Raw genomic sequence first — 20,023 nt, 5'->3', positions numbered from 1 at the left:
CAGAGAGGGTTAGGAGCTGGTTGAATGGACATGGGGAATCAGGAGTGGAAAGGGGGAGTGTGCTGTCACAGTATGGGGAGAGCAATTAGGGCTACATAACAATGTATGTATAAATTTTTGTATGGGAGACTAATTTGAAATGTAAACTCCATTTAAACTACAACAATAAAAAAACTGTATGCAAATAACAATTATTTAATGAATGCCCTCAATATAGTGTTAACTAAAAATTAATGATTACAATATAGTATGGGGATACTCACACACACACACACACACACACACACACACACACACACACAGTTATACCTGTATAATATTAAAGGAGTTATTTCAGGGACTGTGGATTATCTTAATTTTATTCTTTTTTAACATTTTTAAAATTTTTTCAATAAACATATATGTACAAATGACATTTAAATTTTTTTAAGGTGTAAAACAACAGTCAACATCACTTGCAATGCTAAATCACTAAAAGTATTACCAACATTAGTGGCAGAAACAAAAAGTGTATCTGCTGTAATGTGAACGAATACTTATTACTGTCTCAAACACCCTTTTAAGCACTTTACTTGTACGTACTCATTTATCCTTACAATGGCTCTATGAGGTCAGTACTCTTATATCCCCATGTTATAGATGATGAAAAGGCACAGACTGGCTTAATAACTTGCTCAAGACCACACAGCTGGTCAGTTGTGAAACCATGATTTGGGTTTAAGTAGTTTGATTATAGAGTTCATGTGCTTAGTTAACCACTACGCTATTTTGTTATCACTATTTTTTAATAAAAATAGAATAATTACTGGAAAGAATGATAATTTTGCAAATGTAAAACCCAAGAGAGACAATTGAAATCTCCTAGAAATATTAAGGCAGTAAGCCAAGTGGGCAGATGCACTGGCAAAAAAATCACATACCAAAAATAAACAATACCACTCGAGAGAAACGTGTTTCTTAGCTGAATCTATTATACGAGATCAAAAGGGCAATATTTGCCCCAAAGCAAAGATGAAAAGGCAGGAAGGAGCAGCAATTCAGGAGGAAAGGAAACCGAGAACTTAGAACGGAAATGGTGGGGCGGGCAGGCACATTGTGGGGAATGGAACGAATGTCATTGAACACTTTGTGTACAAAGTATTGAATGGGAAACTAATTTGCTCTGTTAACTTTCTCCTAATGCACCAAAAAAAAAAAAAAAAAAAAAAAAAATCACATACCATACTTAGGAATACTGTTAAACAAAGTCTGCATGGTGAAAACTTCGAAATTCCACTGAAAGGTATATGAAACTTGAATAAGTTGAGTTTTAATATATTCTGGGTGAGGTATCTGAAAATTTTACATGCTGTCAACTCTTTTAAATTAATATAACTGAATTTCAGTTTGAATTCAATACCATGGTGTTTGTATTTTACAACTATTACTCTCCTCTTCTAAGATATTAAATCAATTTTACAATCATAATTTGATTTAATTTTCTTAGTTATTTATCACCCTAAAGACTTTTGGCTAATATTTTGAAACAGTTTATTTCAATTAATTAATAAAGGTTAGTTTTATTAATCATTTAATTAATAAGTTAAGGAATAAATTAGTAAAGGTTAATTTTTCTAGTATGCTCCATTCTTCTGGAATTATTTCTTATTTTGCAGATTAGTTTTGCAAACTACCAACACTAAATAATTTATTTACCAATTGCAAAGCCATTTTCATAGTCATAATTATATTCTAGGCAATATTTTTTGGTCAGATCCTCCAGTCTGCAGTCAATGTCATCAGCATCATTACAAAATGACGGGACCTGCAAATAAAAGATGAACAGGATAAAATGTAAATCACATCTCTGGGTGCTTTGGATAGGCCCTTTGGTCCCCTAACCTTCACATCTTCTCAGCAGGACGAAATGGAGGGGCTCAGAGCTCTTCAGACTCTTGGCAATTTTATATGTTTTATTCATGTCTACATCTCTAGTGCCTATGGATAGAACATAGATACTAAATCTTTGTTAAATGAATGAATATATGTTTAAAATCACATTCTGGTCCACTATACCAGCTGTAGTAATTGTAACTAGCTACAATTTAGTTGTGGTATACACTGAATTTAACACACACACAAATCATTTTCAGACAATTTGCAATGCGGGTTTCATTTAATTTTTAAGGGATAGTTCACCAGTTTGGGGTGAGGTATAATTAGTATGAGGCATATTGTTATCTTTTCAAATATAGATGTATAGTGATAGTGACCTAATGAGTACAAGAGTTTTCTAGCAATCATTACAGTGTTTTTTCTCTTTTTGGAAATTGGTGTATTAAGTAGATTTAAATTTAATTTTATTCAACAAGTGTTTGCTAAATAAATGTGTTAATATTTTAATGTTTGTAACAGTGCTTGCCTCATAGCAAGCAGCACTATAAAATCTTTATTAGTAAATAAATACAATGCTATCCACTCTGTTACAGACATAAATATGACACATCTCTCACCTTCAGGATGTTCAATACAGTTAAATATATTGTTCTGCTTTCCTTAATCACTGAAATATGCCTAAAAATATACAATCATTTAAATGTTCACTAGTTCCACATTACACAAGAAATATAGTCTACAATCTTTGGCACTTTTCTCAGACTTTAAGTAACAAAGCAGGCATTCTCAAGCCACATGGACCCTTCTCTGACTTTCTGACTCAGCGAGTTTAATAAATTCAAAAAAGTTTTAATATAGATTTATTTATAATTCATTCCAGAAGTCCAAAACCCACGAGTAATTATAAATATTAGTAACATGTTTAGACCACAAAAAAAAAAAAGAAGGAAATAATAAGGACAAGGAGTTTCAGTTGTATGTAATCAAGAGGCTATGAAAAGCTCAACAATGTTCTTTCAAATATGACAGACAATAAAGGAATATTACTGACATACCATTTTCCCCAGGGTGGTCTCAAAAGCTTCAGAAAACTTCTTCAGCAGATCTGTATCATCACAGCGAGTTGCTTTGTAAAGCATCTCAAAGGACTTGAATCCATGATTCGCAAAACGTTTTACTAGAAAATGTTGGGCAAAACAGCTTCAATTGGTTAGTGTCTTCAAAAGATTTAACTTTCTATGGAATAATTGTAACTTAATATTTTAATTCAAACTTGATTTATGAGATTGTTATAAAGACCTGAGATGACAGTTAAGGAAAATTTCTAGGCATTCATTGATTGTAATAAACAATGAGCCAAGCAGCACTGTGCTCAGTTACCCAGTGATAAGAGTTTGCTTTCGATATATCATTTTTTACCTTCCAATCGTATGAAAAAGTGGGCATTTAAAGTAATGAAGGATATAAAAATTGTTTTCATATATTCTTGGGAATTTTTTAAAAACCTTGGCTGGGTCAAAGGTATTATGCTTTCAATCAATGTTGTTGTTGGGTACCATCGAGTCGGTTCCAACTGATAGTGACCCTGTATACAACAGAACTAAACACTGCCCGGTCCTGCGCCCATCCTCATAATCGTTGTTATGTTTGAGCCCATTGTTGAAGCCACTGTGTCAATCCATCTCATTGAGGGTCTTCCTCTTTTTGCTGGCCCTCTACTTTACTAAGCATGATGTCCTTCTCCAGGAACTGGTCCCTCCTGATAACATGTCCAAAGTAAGTGAGATGAAGTCTCACCATCCTCGCTTCTAAGGAGCATTTGGCATCGAAAATTTTCTAAATTTTATGTGCAACCATCTTCCTTGGAAGTGTAATTTCCACACAGACAAATTTCTGTGCAGAAGCTTGCATGGTTAGACTCAGCAAGGCGTCCCCAAATATTCAAAGACAATACCTCTATATAAATAGCACTGCCGTTAAAATCTTAGCCTCTAAAGCTGTGAAGAAGGTGAGTAACATTGCTTCTATTTACTTTCCTAATTTGAAAAAAATTAGGTCAAGTATGTTGGCTTTTTTTTTTTCCTGAGAAACTGGCATTTAAATTCCATCCTGCATCTGATGCATTCTGCATCAAAGATTCACTCCAGAGAATATTTATTTATACTAAACAAGTAAATTGGATTTTTTAAAATAACAATACGTATTTAAGATTATAGAATAGTTCAATTTGTATCTAAATCAAATCTAAAGAGAATATGACTGATCCATTTCATTTCATCACATACATAGATCTTATTTTAAATATAAGCCCTTCTGCAGACTATCAGACTGTAATTTAAGATCCAGTTTAAAGTCAAGAATGATATACTGACAAGTGTCTACGTATTTCTGGTAAATACCAATGAGAGGATCAAGATGGTTTTGCCTTCAACTGAATCTTGCTCTATAGGAATCCTATCCATTAATAGGTTAATATTTTAAGTTCAGGAATGAGCATTTCTCTTGACCACAAACATATGGAATTCCTGGCACCATCTTCCATCCACCAAACCTGGTCCCTACAGCAAGGGCAATTTTCCTCTTTAGTGCTTCAGAAATGTGCACATCCACACACACACAAACACATTCACATACACTAAAGGGGTTCAGAACAAAATGAAAACTTACTAGCACAGTCTGGCCATTCAGTGGAATATGGAGGTTTCCAGATACCATCTTCATAATCACAATAATACTTCTCAGTAGACCCTTCTGTGAAATCATAGCCCTCCAAGCAACTTAATGTACAGTTAACCCCAGCGCTATCTTGAGTACATACAAAATTCCCATTTACAGGTGTGAATGGAACTTCACAGGGAGAACCTGTGCCAAAAAAAAAAAAAAAATGTATTTTTTATTCAGATATACGAGAAATAGAAATTAAATTCCAGGAGTCTAAGCTGAATTTTGAAAAGGACTCCTCTTGCCTACCACTCTTCCTAGAAAAACTTTCGTCATCAATCTTTAGGGGAGATTGTGGCAATGTCTGCTTTTTGTTCCTATGGTGGGCATATGCTGAAAAGCTGTACCTCTGTGTAATTAGTGGTTGTGCATATTTTACGAAAATCTAAAAGTATTTCGATTTCGGGTTGTTATTTTTTGCATTCTCTTAATAAAAATGAAAACTGCATAACATTATATAGCAAATGAGTTTTTAAAATCTATCGGCCTCAGCATTCAAAATAGGATGGGGACAATAATGCTTTACAACTCTAGAAAAAAACGTTAATAAATGTTACTTTAAGACTAACCTGGAAGAAAGTATCTCACCTTATCATGAAGGCAAATGGACATGAATGACAATTGGAAACCTAAGTAAAATCTGTCAGTATTCTAACTTTAACAATCTGCTGCTCGTAGCCTATTTTCTGTCATAAAATAGAATGTTATAGTAATTATCTATATCAAATGTCAACTAGATTTTTTGGGCCTTAGTGGTGCAATGGTTAAGCACTTGGCTGCTAACCAGAAGGACAGCAGTTCAAACCCACCAGCTGCTGCATGAGCGAAACATGTGGCAGTCTGTTTCCATAAAGATAACAGCCTTGGAAACCTAAAAGGCAGTTCTGCTCTGCCCTATAGGGTTGCTATGAGTTGGATTCGACTCAATGGCAATGGGATAAGGTGAATACCTTTTATGACAACGTGGATGTCACATGTTCTGTTATTACCCGATGGGTCAGTGGCTGTGTACTGCACTACAGTCTCCCCGTGAGGGAAAAGGTCTCCTGGTGAATGACTTCTGGTGATGACCAATACAGCCCCTGAGAAGGAAAGAAGGGTCAGATGCTTACATTACTGGTCCGCAGTCACTTTACTAGTCACCTTATTCGATCTGAAGTTTCGTCTTCTATTTATACAAACCAGCTGGGTATTCTATTTGTGTTGATATTGGCCACTAGTAGAAAATAAAAAATATAATATTTATACCATAACATAGAAATAGTAGACTCAAAAACAACTTAAGGCATTCTTGTTAAATCAGTGATTTTCCCTGAATAGGTCAGCCTGTTTGGACATAGAGAATTTAATTAAGAAATCTAATAATCTGCATTTTATTGCTGTTTTCTGGATTTCAGTGAAAACTTTAAAGTGAACTTCAGCTGTATTAGCTCATTTTTTCTGCTTTCCTATGACCAATAGGAGCCCTGGTGGCTGAGTGGTTAAATGCTTGGCTGCTAACCAAAAGGTCTGTGGTTTGAATCCACCAGTCACTCCTTAGAAACCCGATGGGGGCAGTTCTACTCCGTCCTGTAGGGTCACTATGAGTCAGAATTGACTCGATGGCAATGAGTTTGGTTTTTGTATGACCTAATAATTTATTTAACAAAGATTTAATAACTGCATATAAATACATAGCATTATACTACAGATACCACTAGAATGCATAGTTTGCGCCTGTAGGACAATATAAGCTTGGAGACTCAACACATTTATCATAACACATTCAACTACAGCACCTAGTCCAGGTTTAATAAGTGTTCACTGACTCCTGAAAGAAGGAAAACCTCACAGGTTAGTAATGTTAAATTATATAATTTTCTTAGCCTTAAAATATATTACTTTATACAAGTATTCATTTTACTTAGACAGTTGTAACTTGCTTTCCATTGCTCTTTTATCCTTTAAAAGTTTTTCTTTAATAAAATATTTCAGTGTAACCCTGTGACAACAAAACCCTGTAACCCTGCGACAACAAAACCCCTGCATGCTCACCTGAATTGTCTGAGAACTGAGGCTCATCCCAGGTTGCAGCATACTCCTTCTCAGAGACCTGGATTGGAGGTGGGGATCTGCACCAGTCTATGGCAGGTGGTTCTACATCTGAACAACATGAAATCAGAAAGAGAAGTCACATTGATACTTGAAAGTGATGCGCGGCTTTGCAAGAGAGAACTGAAGTCTTTTTGTGCTGGTAGAGAACTTGACCGTATCAGACACAAGGCCAGCCCTGTGGCCTCTCTAATAATGAGGTATGTTTTCTCCCTGATCCCTTAGAACATTAAAAGGAAGGGCTGCTTCTTTCTATACTGCCCTCTGTCTGTTAAAGTAGAAATACCAGCTTCTTTAAGTCACTGTGAGTACAAGTGTGTGAAGGGCAATTCTGGATGTGGCCGGCATTTAACTTGTGAGTTCTGCTCACAGCAGTTGAGCTGACCCAGCTGGAAGTAAACAGAAGCTTCCCACATAAGCTGAAGGAGAGCAGTGACCAAACCAGGCACTCCCATGATCTGCTTCTTATCTAAAGGGTCAAGACAGGGCTGACAGATGACTAAATGGAGGGACCAAACTGAGTTATGTTGTAGAAAACGCAAAATGTGATGATGGTGTGATACTGCTAGAAGGCCAGGACGTTATGCACAAAGTGTGACACTCTGGTTGATAAATTCTAGGTGAAGACAATAAACAGAGTGTGGTCATGGGAGTGGAGTGGGAGGCTGAAATGCAGAGGGGATGAAAGCTACAGGTAGAAATTAAAGAATTGTGGTCTGTGTTGCTGGGCGCTGTAATCCAGGAAGAAGGGTGGATTTGGGATGAGGGTGAGTGAACTAGGTTTTAAAGCCCTGATTGAATGTAGTAGAATATTTAGGATATCAGTAAAGGACAGCAAAGAGGTAATTTTAATACAACTATAGATTTTATAAGTCTGAAATGCTCTTGTATCTATAGTCACATGCCTTTGAGGTATGAGGAAGACAAAGTTTTCTAATTTTACAGGTGAGGAATCTCAGACTAGACAAACTTAAGGGACTTGTCTTAGGTCATTCAGCTAGTAAGATGCACAGTCACAGGCCTTGATAGGGAAGGATATTTCTAGCCATCATATATAATCTTATACTCTGAAGTTAAATGACCTGTAACTGTAAGAATATACAGATTTCTGAGATAAACTCTTATGAATAAAGGTCCAACTTGTATTTTTTCCTCCTGATTGTCATTTCATTAGTGCAGTACGTTCAGTTTACTACTTTACTAGCCTGAAAACTCTGCAGACTAGTGACGGACTCTCCTTTGTTCATGGTTAGGCCTCTACCGCGTAGCACAGCATCTGGCTGGTAACAGGAGGTCAAAAAAAAGTTGTTGAATAAATAAAAGAAGTAAGGAATGCACATAATTTATCAGCGCACTTTGAGAATGCTGAATCAAGTCAATTTATAGTTAAATTCATAAACCTGGCAGTATTTACTATTTTCCCAAAAGAAATTGCCAATGGACATTTCCAAGATTTTCTAAGGTTATTTGATCTTACCCAAAAAATTTAAAAATTGAATCCCATGTACAGGAGAGCAGTAAGACTAGGTCAATTACTGTCAAAAGAATGGAAGTATCAGCAGATGAATTGTCTCCAAAACAGAAGGAAAACCCACTTCAAAGCAAGTGAGGGGGCATTCTGTGGAATGTTCCTGGTTGGCTCTATCAAGCTCACCCTCATTTGTGAATAAAATACCAACACTCTGTTATCAGAAGAAAATAAGAAAATGTGGGCTGTAGAATATTCTCTCTTTCTCTTTCCCTCTCTCCTTTCCTTCCTCTTTCCTTTTCCTTTTCCCTCTCCCTCTCCTCTCCCTTTTTCCCTCTTCCATAATTTGAAAATTCAGCTAGTGTCTAGCTATACATTTTATATTTCAGCATGCTGACTCTCCATTACGAAAAATTTAAACATGGTAGACTCTTGAAACACATTTCCAAATTTAAAAGCACAGTATGAGATGTAAGAAGTCCAACAGAGTCTTCATATGACAGGTAAAAGTTCACATGTGTAACAACATCGAAAAAGCACTACGTAAAACATAAAACTAGGTACTATGAAATGAATGAGACTGATTTTTACTTGAGTCTTTTATCTACTTTTGTCAAAATCTATAATTTATAGGGTAAAGGGCCAGTTTGATACACTTTAGTTATTTCAAGAAGGTATGTAAAATTCTTAAAATAAGATGGATTTATTGTACTGACTTTTAAGTAAACATGGTAAAGTAGATCTGAGGAAAACAGCAAAATGTCAACATGTAGGTAATATCTAGCTTTTGCATAGAGCTTAATGTGTGTCAGGCATTTGTTCAAGTGGTTTACATACCTTAACTAATTAAAAACCTCACAATAACTCTATGAAGTAATACATTTATTATTTCTATTTTCTGAGGAAGAAAAGCCCCAGAAAGAGATTTTAAAAAAAGAAAGGTGAGAAAAATAGTAAAGACTTGTGTCAGAAAAGCTAAGGAAGGTAGGGTACTTTTGATAAGGAAAGGACGATTAATATACAAATTCTGAGGAAAGATTATGTAATTTAAGGTCTGAAAAGTACACAGTAGAAGTAACACCAGAGATCATTGGTGAACTTGATGGAATTAATTCATATAAGTAAAGGGGATAGAAGCCAGACCTAAGTGACTTTGAGAATAAACAGCAGTTAAGAAGATAGAGATGAGAACCATGGGGACTTTTCAAAAGACTTATATAGAATGAAATCAAAGAGATCTCCTGATAGCTAGGGGTTACGTAGGTTTCAAAGAAGGAGTGGCTTGAGCAGGTTTCAATGCCAGTGGGAAGAATTAGTCGAAAGGCAGCTAGTTGAAGATAAAGGAGAAGCAAAGTCACTGCGGTACTGAATTATTTTCACAAACCTCTCCAAATGCATTTGAAGGAAACTTACCAATGACTTTGATATGGAAAGTACAGCTGGCTTGGTTGCCGGACAGGTCAATTGCTGTGTACGTGACAGCAACATCTCCAATTGGGAAAAGGTAAGGTGGGGTAAAAGCTGGATGGACGTGGATTGACACCTTTTGGAGATAAATATGTTGAAAGTTAAAATTCATATAATAGTACATTTGTTCTTTTTTGAGATATATATTATTAATAAAGTATATTAAAGCATGACAAAATATTTCACATATAATGAAAAGGACAAAAAACCAGGCATAGCCTTTTGGTGTATTTCTTTTCCTACTGTTCTATTTACATAGTTTATAGACTTGGTATACCAGTACACATGAGATGTTCCTTGATTTTTATATCTAATATCTTAAGACATTTTTTCATGCTATTACGTAGTTTTTAGAACTTAAGATGACTCTTAAATGTCTCCAAAATAGTTTGTAGAACGAATATATAATAATTCCTCTAAGAAAATCTGGTGAAGGACATTTAATTTGATTCCAAATTTTACTACTGTAAATAGCAATGGGATGAACAGTTATACACACATAATTTAAAATATTTTGATTGTTTCCATACAATAGGTTTCCATGAAAAGAATTATTAACCCCAAAGTTATTAACATCCTGTTGGTAGATAATGCAAAATTTCCTTCCCAAAGCATAGTAACAATTTGTATTCCCATTAGGAAAGAGCATTATGACCGCCATCACCCAGGGAGAGTGGAGTGGTGGTATGTCTTCTGGCTCAGGCACATGATGTTGTGAAGGAGGAGTCTAAAGTCAGATTTAGTTTTCTTCATTTTAGGTATCAATTATTTTCCCCCTTTCTGGATGTCATTTTTCCTAGACCTTTAAAATGGAAGACTTTACCAAAATATGTCTAAATATTTCTCGTTTTACTAATTTTCTCTGGCAGCCCATGAGCTGTTTGGAATTGCAGATTCTCTGGGCTTTCTTTGTTGTTGTTGTTGTTAGGTGTTGTCGAGTTGGTTCCGACTCATAGTGACCCCGTGTACAACAAAATGAAATAATGCCCGGTCCTGTGCCATCCTCACAATCGTTGTTAGGCTTGAGCCCATTGTTGCAGCCACTGTGTCAATCCATCTTGTTGAGGGTCTTCCTCTTTTTCGCTGACCCTCTACTTTACCAAGCATGATGTGCTTCTCCAGGGACTGATCCCTCCTGATAACATGTCCAAAGTATGTGAAACAAAGTCTTGCCATCCTTGCTTGTAGGAGCATTCTGGGTGTACTTCTTCCAAAACAAATTTGTTCTTTTGGCAGTCCATGGTACATTCAATATTCTTTGCCAACACCAAAATTCAAAGGCATCAATTTTTCAGTCTTCCTTATTCATCGTCCAGCTTTTGTGTGCATATGAGGCAACTGCAAACACCATGGCTTGGGTCAGATACACCTTAGTCTTCAAGGTGATATCTTTGATTTTTAACACTTTAAGAGGTCTTTTGCAGCAGATTTGCCCAATGCTACGCATCTTTTGATTTCTTGACTGCTGCTTCCATGAGTGTTGACTGTGGATCCAAGTAAAATGAAATCCTTGACAACCTCAATCTTTTCTCCATTTATCATGATGTTGCTTATTGGTCCAGTTGTGAGGATATTTGTTTTCTTTATGTTGAAGTGTAATCCATACTGAAGGTTGTGGTCTTTGATCATCATCAGTCAGTGCTTAAAGTCCTCTTCACTTTCAGCAAGCAAGGTCGTGTCATCTACATATTGCAGGTTGTTAATGAGTCTTCCTCCAATCCTGATGCTGCATTCTTCTTCATACAGTCCAGCTTCTCAGAGTATTTTGCTCAGCATACAGATTGAATAAGTATGGTGAAAGGACACAACCCAGACACACACCTTTCCTGACTTTAAACCACTCAGTATCCCCTTGTTCTGTCTGAACGACTGCCTCTTGATCCATGTACAGGTTCCTCATAAGCTCAATTAAATGTTCTGGAATTCCCATTCTTTGGGCTTTCTTTAGCTCATTGAAACTTTCTTCTGTTGCACACTGAGTATTGTGTTTGTTCTAGTCTCCTTTCTTTTTTTTTTTTTTTTTAAAAAAAGTGATTGTATGTTGGATCTTCATGTTCTGTAATCCATGGCTATTGTCTTTATTCTCATTGAGAGTAAACCCCATTAGGCTCATGCCATAGATTGAATTGTGCCCCCCCAAAATAGGTGCTGTAAGTCCTAACCCTTATACCTATGGTTATAATCCTATTTGGGAATGAGATTTCTTTGTTATGTTAATGAGGGAGTATTAGTGTACCCCAAAACTGTTGCCGTCAAGTCAATTCTGACTCATAGTGACCCTATAGTGTATGGTGTGTCTTGAATCAATCTCTTCTGAGGTATAAAAGAGCAGATTAAGCAAGCAAGCAGAGATGGGGGAAGACAGATGCCATGCCACATGAAGATCACCAAGAAACCGAGAAAGAGAAGCTGAAAAGAGACAAGGACCTTCTCAGGGCCGACAAAGAGAGAAAACCTTCCTCTAGAGCTGGCGCCCTGAATTCGGACCTCCTAAACTATGAGAAAATAAATTTTGTTTGTTAAAGCCACCTACTTGTGGTATTTCTGTTATAGCAGCACTAGGTAACTAAGACAGTTGGGAATGTGGGGGTCAAGCAGTAGACATAGTTTGGGCTATATTAGTTGTGCACAGGGCATTTTCCCCAAGTGAATGCAAAAATGAGGTACTGACTGGGAGAAATAGAGACAGCTGTGAACAACTCAGTAGGCAGTTATCTTGTCAAAGGGAATAAATATATTGAAACAGCCTTTGAGATGCTGAGCTAGGAGGAGGCAGTGGAAATGAAGAAATGTTTACTGCTTCCCACTTGCTGGTGGTTGGGCTGTCTTTATTCAGAGTGTAAAGATATGTAATCCGGGTGTCAGTGTAAACCACAGGCTATGTTTGCTGTGAATTCTCATCACATCCTGGAATATATTCCTGTACTCTTCTTAGAGGATGCTGCTGCTGCTGCTGCTGCTGATGTAGGATGGTTTCATGGGCCTTTTAATGGAAAGTGGCAACAAAACACAAGAGGGACTGCTCAATATCACACATCACCTACAGTACATTCAGCCCTATCAGTCACATGTGCACTTTGAAAAAACAGATTTAAAACTACATTGATTGTAAGTATGTTCGATACAATTATCAGAACAGCTCTTTTTTGTTGTAACTCCTCCCAATATAACCTGGTTGGTACAACTTATACATATTCACATGCAGGTGTGAAAATAATTCATTAGAGTATTAGTAAACGCTCAACAGCACACATGATAAAAATTTACAATCCATTTGAAAAAGGTTGCAAATATTTGCACAAGCCTTACCTTTTCACCAGAGTTGTCTTTGGCTGTTGGGATCTGCCAGGTAATATTAGCGGAGTCTTGCTGTTCCTGAGTCTTAGCCTCTATGTCCCTAGGACAGTTGATTTGAGGAGCCTCCACATCTGACTCAGAAAATACACAAATATATTGATATTTAATTCTAAGTCAATTAAAAAAGAGGTAAAAAACATATTAATACACTATGACCAATGTTGTATGTGATTGATTTGTAACTGCCATCAGGATAATTTATCTTAGCATGGCTAATGAGGCCCTTCCAGCACTGGTACCTGCTGATCTCTTAGTTTCATCTCTTACCACTTCCCTACTGGAACTCACTCTTCATACTGAATTACTGTCAGTCCCATGAAAGCTCCATGGTCCTTCTTGTACCTGGGCATTTGCCCACGTTCTTTTACTGCCTCAATTAATTCCCTCTACTCCCTTTACCTGGGTAACTCTCAGAGCTCCCCAGGAGGCTTTCTCTGACTCCCCAGGTCCATTTTAGGTGCTCACTCTGTAAGTCCCCACAGCTCTTTCTACTTCCTAAACCATAAAACTTAACATATCATTTTGATATTGAGTTTTCTCCCCCAACAGAATCCGAGTTCTTTGAAGATCAGGGTATCTCTTGTCCCATTTGTCTTATACAGTGCCTGGCATATAACAGATGCTTAATAAATATTTTTGAATTAAACAAAACCAATTAAACAAACCAATGAATGTTGAATGCTGCGGGAAAGAACCGCATCTGAAATGAGGATTTCAAGTGAAATTAATTAGTAGTACTAAAACAGTATTATCAAAACAAACAAATTAGTCAATGTTATTTTTTGCAGTGTGAAACTTTATACTACTTATACTGAATTAGACGATCCAATAATACATAGATTCACATCAACCACAGTAGAGCAAAATGCAGACCGTCTTATATGATATAATAAATTTCCTTAAGTCATGTTAAATTGGGTATTTCTAACTTGGAGCTGAACATATCTGAGTTGATTTAATTGTGTCTCATATCTTCTTCTTTCTTTAAAATCTTATTCAATTCATATTTTCTTCTTCTGAGGCTTAAATAATGTCCAAATACAGACAATTATAAAGTCATATTTGTGGCTAACATGATACAACTCCCCCCACAAAGATGCAAAGTAACATATCAACTCTTTGAAAATCTAAAAAAAGATTTGATTTTTTCCATTCATACTTAAATAATAGCCTGACTGGATTTGGAATTTAACAATTACATTTATTGTCTCTTCATACTCTATAGATATTGTTACACTTCCTTCTGAATTTAGAGTTGTAAATGAGAAGCATAATGTGAGTCTCATTCTTGTTTCTTTTGTGTGATTTTTCTCTCTGGAAACTTATCTAAGATTTTCTCAGTAACTTTAGACCTCAAAAATCTCACCAGGAATAGTAAAGTTATCCTACTGCAATATTAAAGAGCTATTTTGATCTAAAGTTTCAAGCCTTTCTGTAGTTTAGGGAAACCTTCTGCTACTGGTGGGAAAATTATATTCCTTCATCCCTTTCCTCTCTCTTGGAACTCCTTATTAAATGGACATTGGGGCTTCTAGATTGGTATATCTATTAACTTCCATCTTTTTGATTTGATCAATTGTGATATTCAACTTCTTTGTATATTAGGTCTCCATTCTGAGAGAATGCTCAATTTGATCATCCAAAATCATGAATCTTCTTTTCAGCAACATCCATTCCATGTTTTGCCCTTTTCTTAGAGACATACATTTCAGGATATTTTTTATTTCTAAAAGCTCTTTCTTGTTCTCAATAGCTCCTTTTTCATAGTAGCCTATTCTTACTGCAGGGATGATGGCAATTTCCTCCTGTGAATGTCATGGGATGCAGGCTTCAAAACGCTGATAGTTTTTTTTAAATCAATCTAGTTTCACCTGCTTGATACGGAAAAAGTCCTCAAAGATTTCCATCTGCAGATGAAAAATTTACCTGACTTCCACTCCTATATCCTTACTTTTTTTATTTCTTCTGCCCTTGCACGGCATTTAAAATTTTTAAGTCCACCATTTTGAACCAGAAATCCTCATAGAATTTATTTGGGTAACACTTACATTTTATCATTGGTTTGCAGCAAAAGTTGGATGTTGATGAAAATTCTCCTGCAGCAAAGAGGGACAGTCCCACAGTGCACCAATATGTCATTATTTAGGAATTTGGTTTTTTACCTAACTAATCAGACTTACCCTTACAAACGGCTGTTTGAACTTTGGTGCTCCATCTTCCAGAGGTGGTGCACCTCACTTCTTCTCTGGCTCCAGATAAAATGAATCCCTGGTGGCAACTTAACTGACAGACAGTCCCAGGTTTGGCTGGCTGCTTGCCACAGTTAGGTGGAGACACTATGACACCTTTGGGCTTGTGAAAGGCGGAGCAGTGATGTTCTATTGTTGAGAAATGACAGAAAGTTATTTGTGTTTCCACAAATTAGAAATGCCACAAATTCTCTTTACTCAGAAAAAAATTAAATTTTTCTGTCTTGGTATTAACATAAGTCACTAAATGATAACTGTATATGGCATTGAACACATGATGTCTTGTACATAATGTTAAATATACCTCTTTGGTTACCTGTTATTTTGCCCTATATTAAAATCTGCCAAACTGATACACACATTTTTGGGGGGACATAATTCAAACCATGACACTGACTGAAAGTTTTATCATTGGCTTGGAGCACCTTCATTTAGTTTGCAGAATATTACTTTATGGCTTTGAAATATAAAATAGTAAACTGGATCCCATTGTTTATGGATTAAGAGTTATATTCATCAATCAGACTCTTTATTTTATAAGCATTTTGGTGCCAATTTTAAGCAAGCATATTACAGTACAAGAAAAGTTTTTATACCCTACCTAAAATTACTGTGTTATAATTAGGGCTATAACCTTAATGTTATCTTCAGCAGATGACTGGGCAGAATGCACATGGAATGAAAAATCAAGGCTAGGACTTAATGTAGTGTGTGTGTGTGTGTGTATACTTGTGTACATGCATATTCACATTTGTTTGTTGTAGTAATCATTCTACTGGCAGCACTGCTGCTCACTTCTTTAGTCTGTATGTCCCATTTATTCAGTACCTAGTCTATTTATTCAGTCGTTATTCTAAGTACTTTATATTTATTAACTCATTTAATTCTATGCAGTAGGAAGTGTTGTTATTTTCATTTACAAACAAGGGAACTGAGACATAGAGAAGTTAAGTAACTTTCCCAAGGTCACCCAGTAGTAAGTGGTAGAACCTGTGTGCTCTTAACCACTCTGCCATTCTGCTTCTTCCCTGAAACAAGTTCTTTCAAGCCTCTGTGCCTACAAAAGCTGTTTGCCTCAAGAAATTGGTTTGTCTCTTTATTTTTGCAGTGTAAGCAATGTGCCTGCCCAGAGTTCCTTTCTGCTTTGATTAATAGGAAAATCAAAGTCAAATTTGCAGTTCCAATACAATGACTACGTGGGGCTCAACAGCATATATACGAGACTGGTTCTTTATAAACTGATCTTTTTGTTGTCATAATTTTGAGGGTTTTATTCCATGTTTCTAGTCTTTTTTTTATTGTTTGTGTATGGTATTTTGGACAAATACGTCTTTAGTTTTTATATAGGCTAATCCACTGATGTTTTCTTTTGAAATTATTCCATTGCTTTTATGTATTTTAATAACATCTGAGAACAGTCAATATTCACTTTAAATATTTTATTATATTTTCTTCTAGGTTTTAGTGATTTTATTTTTTAATTTGTACCTTAAAATTTATGTATTATTTATTTAGGCATCTGGTGTGAATTAAAGATATACACAAATTTTGTTGCATTGTGTTTTTCCCAAGAAGCTAGCCAGTTTTCTTATATGATTAGTTGAATAAATATTTTCTTCTAAACTGACTTGTGGTACTTCCTTAATATTACATAAAACTGTTATATGTTTCAGGATCTATTCAGTCCCTTTGATCTATATGGCAATCCTACACTCCTATTTTTTGCAGCTTTAGTATGTATCTTAAAAACCTGGTAGAGCTAGTTTCCCTTTAATCCGTTGTCGTGGAGTCAATTCCGACTCATAGTGACCCTATAAGACAGAGTACAACTGCCCCATAGGTTTCCAAGGAGCAGCTGGTGGATTCAAACTGTGACCTTTTGGTTAGCAGCCGAGCTCTTAATCACTATGCCACCAGGGCTCCAGTTTCTCTTTATTATTCCTTTTTTCCTTTTCAAACTTATTTTAGAGATTTTTGCCTGTCTATTCTTTCAGATGACCCATGGAATCACTTCCTAATTCCAGAAATGGGGCAAAAAAGAAAATATCTTTATGGCTTTTAACTGAGGTTACATTTTACCTATACGTATATTTGGAAAGAACTTACACCTGATATAATCTTATATGAATACTAAAGTTTTTTTTTTTTTGGTCCCTCAGTAACATTTTGTAGTTTGTTTCAGACAGGTTCCACACATTTCTGTTTAAGGTTATTCTTACATATTTTATATTTTCAATAGATATTTTGAATGTGATTTTTCATTATGTACTGTTTATCAATGTATATAGAAAAGTAGAAAACCTATTTATTTGGTAACTTTATGACTTTAAGGAACTCTCATTTCTTTAGTAGGTTCATTGTATTTTTTAGGTTAACTCATACTCTACAAACGATGATAATTTTGAATCCTAGTAACTATAATCTCATGATTCATTACAAGGCCTACAGCTTAGAAAACAATATTAAATAATATGGATGATTCTAAGCATCCTTTTCTTTTTCCAGATTTAATGACTGTCTATTATTTCTCTATAAATGACTACAGGTTTAAGATGTACATTTTTTATTATATTAGAATTATCAATATAATTTAGATTTCTTAGAATTTTATTGAAAATATGTTTTAAATGACAATGAATGCATTTCTCTCTTCTACTAGGCAACCATGTGAATTTTTCCAGTTTGAAATAATGAAGTAATTTATTATGTTGATAGATTACTCAATTTTAAACCCTTCTTGCATTCCTAGGAAAAACTGTTCTTGTTTTGGTAGACCATTCTTTTGAATATAGATTGCTAACATTTTTACTATTATAGTTATACATAAAGTTGGTCTGTAGTTTTCTACCTTTGTTTGGTAATAGTTGCCAGATTGACAGCATAATAATAATAGTTTGATAATATGAACTGGATAGCTTTCCATTCTTTTGGCCAAATTAAATGATATAAAAAATTACTGCTTATTAAAAGTTTGAAAGAATTTTCCCTAACTGATCACTCAGTCATTTTCAGTAATAATTCTCTGCTAACATTTCCCATTTTTTCATTACTAATTGTACATTTGCATTTTTACATTTTTTCTTCAATCATTTGAGAATTTATATTCTTCTAGAAAATCATATCTAATATCAACAGTTTACAATTTATTTGCATAGATTTATACATGGTGTTTTATTATTCTTAAAAAAAACCTGAAACCTCTGTTGTAGTTCCACTGAAAAATTCTACTTCTGTATTTTTCTTACTTATATTTTAAAAACTATTTTATTACTTTTTCCAAAATTTCCTTCTTACCCATTCTACTGCATTCACCTTCTTTTATAGTTCATTTTCTTTACTTAATTATTGTCATGTTCTTTCAATTTTCCTTGGGATTATTCTTTTCCTAACTTTTGAATTTCATGTTCAATTCAGTTATTTTCATTCCTCCTTGTGTAATAATGAAAGAATTTATAGCTATGAAATTATATCAGTGTATAACTTAGGCCACACTAGTTTTAGAAGTTTCTCAGATTATTTTTTAAAAGAAGTTATTGTATTTATTTCTCCCTTGCTGAAGTAATTCATTTCCTTTATCTATTGTTGTACTGGGATCTTTATTTGTATGTCTTAATTTAGTTCTACATTTTAGAAAATGTTAAGAACATCAACTCTGCCATATGTGCTGCAAATAACTTTTTTTGTTGTTTGCCTTTTAATAATGCATAGAATTCTTTTGAAGTGCAAAAATTTAATTTTTATGTATTCAGATCTATTCTTTTTATTTTTAGCAAGTTCTCCTCTATTAAAAATTGAACATTTTTTCTAGTTTTTATTGCTTCATTTTTGTATTTCACTCTTTAATTGGCCTGGACTTTAGTGAGGTGTTTTTTTTGGTGAGGTGATAGTCAAAACTAAGTTTTAGATAAAGTCTATTTCCTCTGAAATAGCCTTTATTAAATATTATATTCTTCTATAGATTAATGTTTGTTTCTCAGCTATGCTTGCAGTTCTATGTAGTTGCGCTGTTCAGTGCATACTTGTACCATTAATTAACTATTTTAATTACTATGTCCTCATAATCTCACCATCCTACCTCATTGTACCTTAGGGTCAAGATATTTTTTATTTGCACCCATCTTCAATATAGGGTCACTATGAGTCAGAATCGACTTGACAGCAATGGGTATTCTTTGATATAAGGAGCCCTCGTGGTGCAGCGGTTACGTGCTTGGCTGCTCAAAGATCAGGGATTCGAACTCACCAGCTGCTCTGGGAAGAAAGATGTGGCAGTCTGCTTCTGTAAAGATTACAGCCTAGGAAACCCCATGGGGCAGTTCTACTCTGTCTTATAGGGTCACTGTGAGTCACTATGAGTCGGAATTGACTGGACGGCAAAGAGTTTGGTTTTGGTTTTTACTCTTCCATATACTTCCTACGTATTTCCATCCATTTTTTAAAATGGGAATTTTCATAGTAATTATGGTTGTCAATTCTGGGGCTAAGTGATATGTTCCCCAATAAATTATAAATAACGATAAATTTCCCTTTGATAGTTATACTTGAAACCCACAAAGATTTGAATACATTTCAAATCATTGCAGAGATGTGCACAGTAATTTTAAAGTGGATTTAGGACAGGATAACTGCATAGAAACCTTACTGAATATATTATCATCTTTAATAAAAGATTGAGTTCCACTAACGGACCACAGCTACCAAGGCCTCTACCAGACCGAGTCCAGTACAGCTAGATGGTGCTCGGCTACGACCACTGACTGCTCTAACCAGGATCACAACAGAGGGTTCTGGACAG

General features: G+C 35.2%; 1 protein-coding gene across 1 annotated transcript in view; it reads right to left on the bottom strand.

Moving 5' to 3' along the window:
* Positions 1-20,023, bottom strand: part of SVEP1 (sushi, von Willebrand factor type A, EGF and pentraxin domain containing 1) — a 216,669-nt gene that overhangs the window by 99,107 nt on the left and 97,539 nt on the right. Inside the window, exons 7-14 of the mRNA XM_004372179.2 lie at positions 15,160-15,357; positions 12,932-13,050; positions 9,569-9,698; positions 6,631-6,738; positions 5,547-5,678; positions 4,543-4,737; positions 2,931-3,052; positions 1,696-1,804 (exon numbers count right to left, since the gene is read on the bottom strand). Coding sequence (XP_004372236.1) covers positions 1,696-1,804; positions 2,931-3,052; positions 4,543-4,737; positions 5,547-5,678; positions 6,631-6,738; positions 9,569-9,698; positions 12,932-13,050; positions 15,160-15,357 — 1,113 coding nt within the window. The remainder of the gene's footprint in view (positions 1-1,695; positions 1,805-2,930; positions 3,053-4,542; positions 4,738-5,546; positions 5,679-6,630; positions 6,739-9,568; positions 9,699-12,931; positions 13,051-15,159; positions 15,358-20,023) is intronic.

This window comes from Trichechus manatus, unplaced genomic scaffold (assembly GCF_000243295.1).
Source record: "Trichechus manatus latirostris isolate Lorelei unplaced genomic scaffold, TriManLat1.0 scaffold00016, whole genome shotgun sequence".
In the NCBI taxonomy this organism is placed as follows: domain Eukaryota; kingdom Metazoa; phylum Chordata; class Mammalia; order Sirenia; family Trichechidae; genus Trichechus; species Trichechus manatus.
This window is presented reverse-complemented; position numbering and strand designations above follow the sequence as displayed.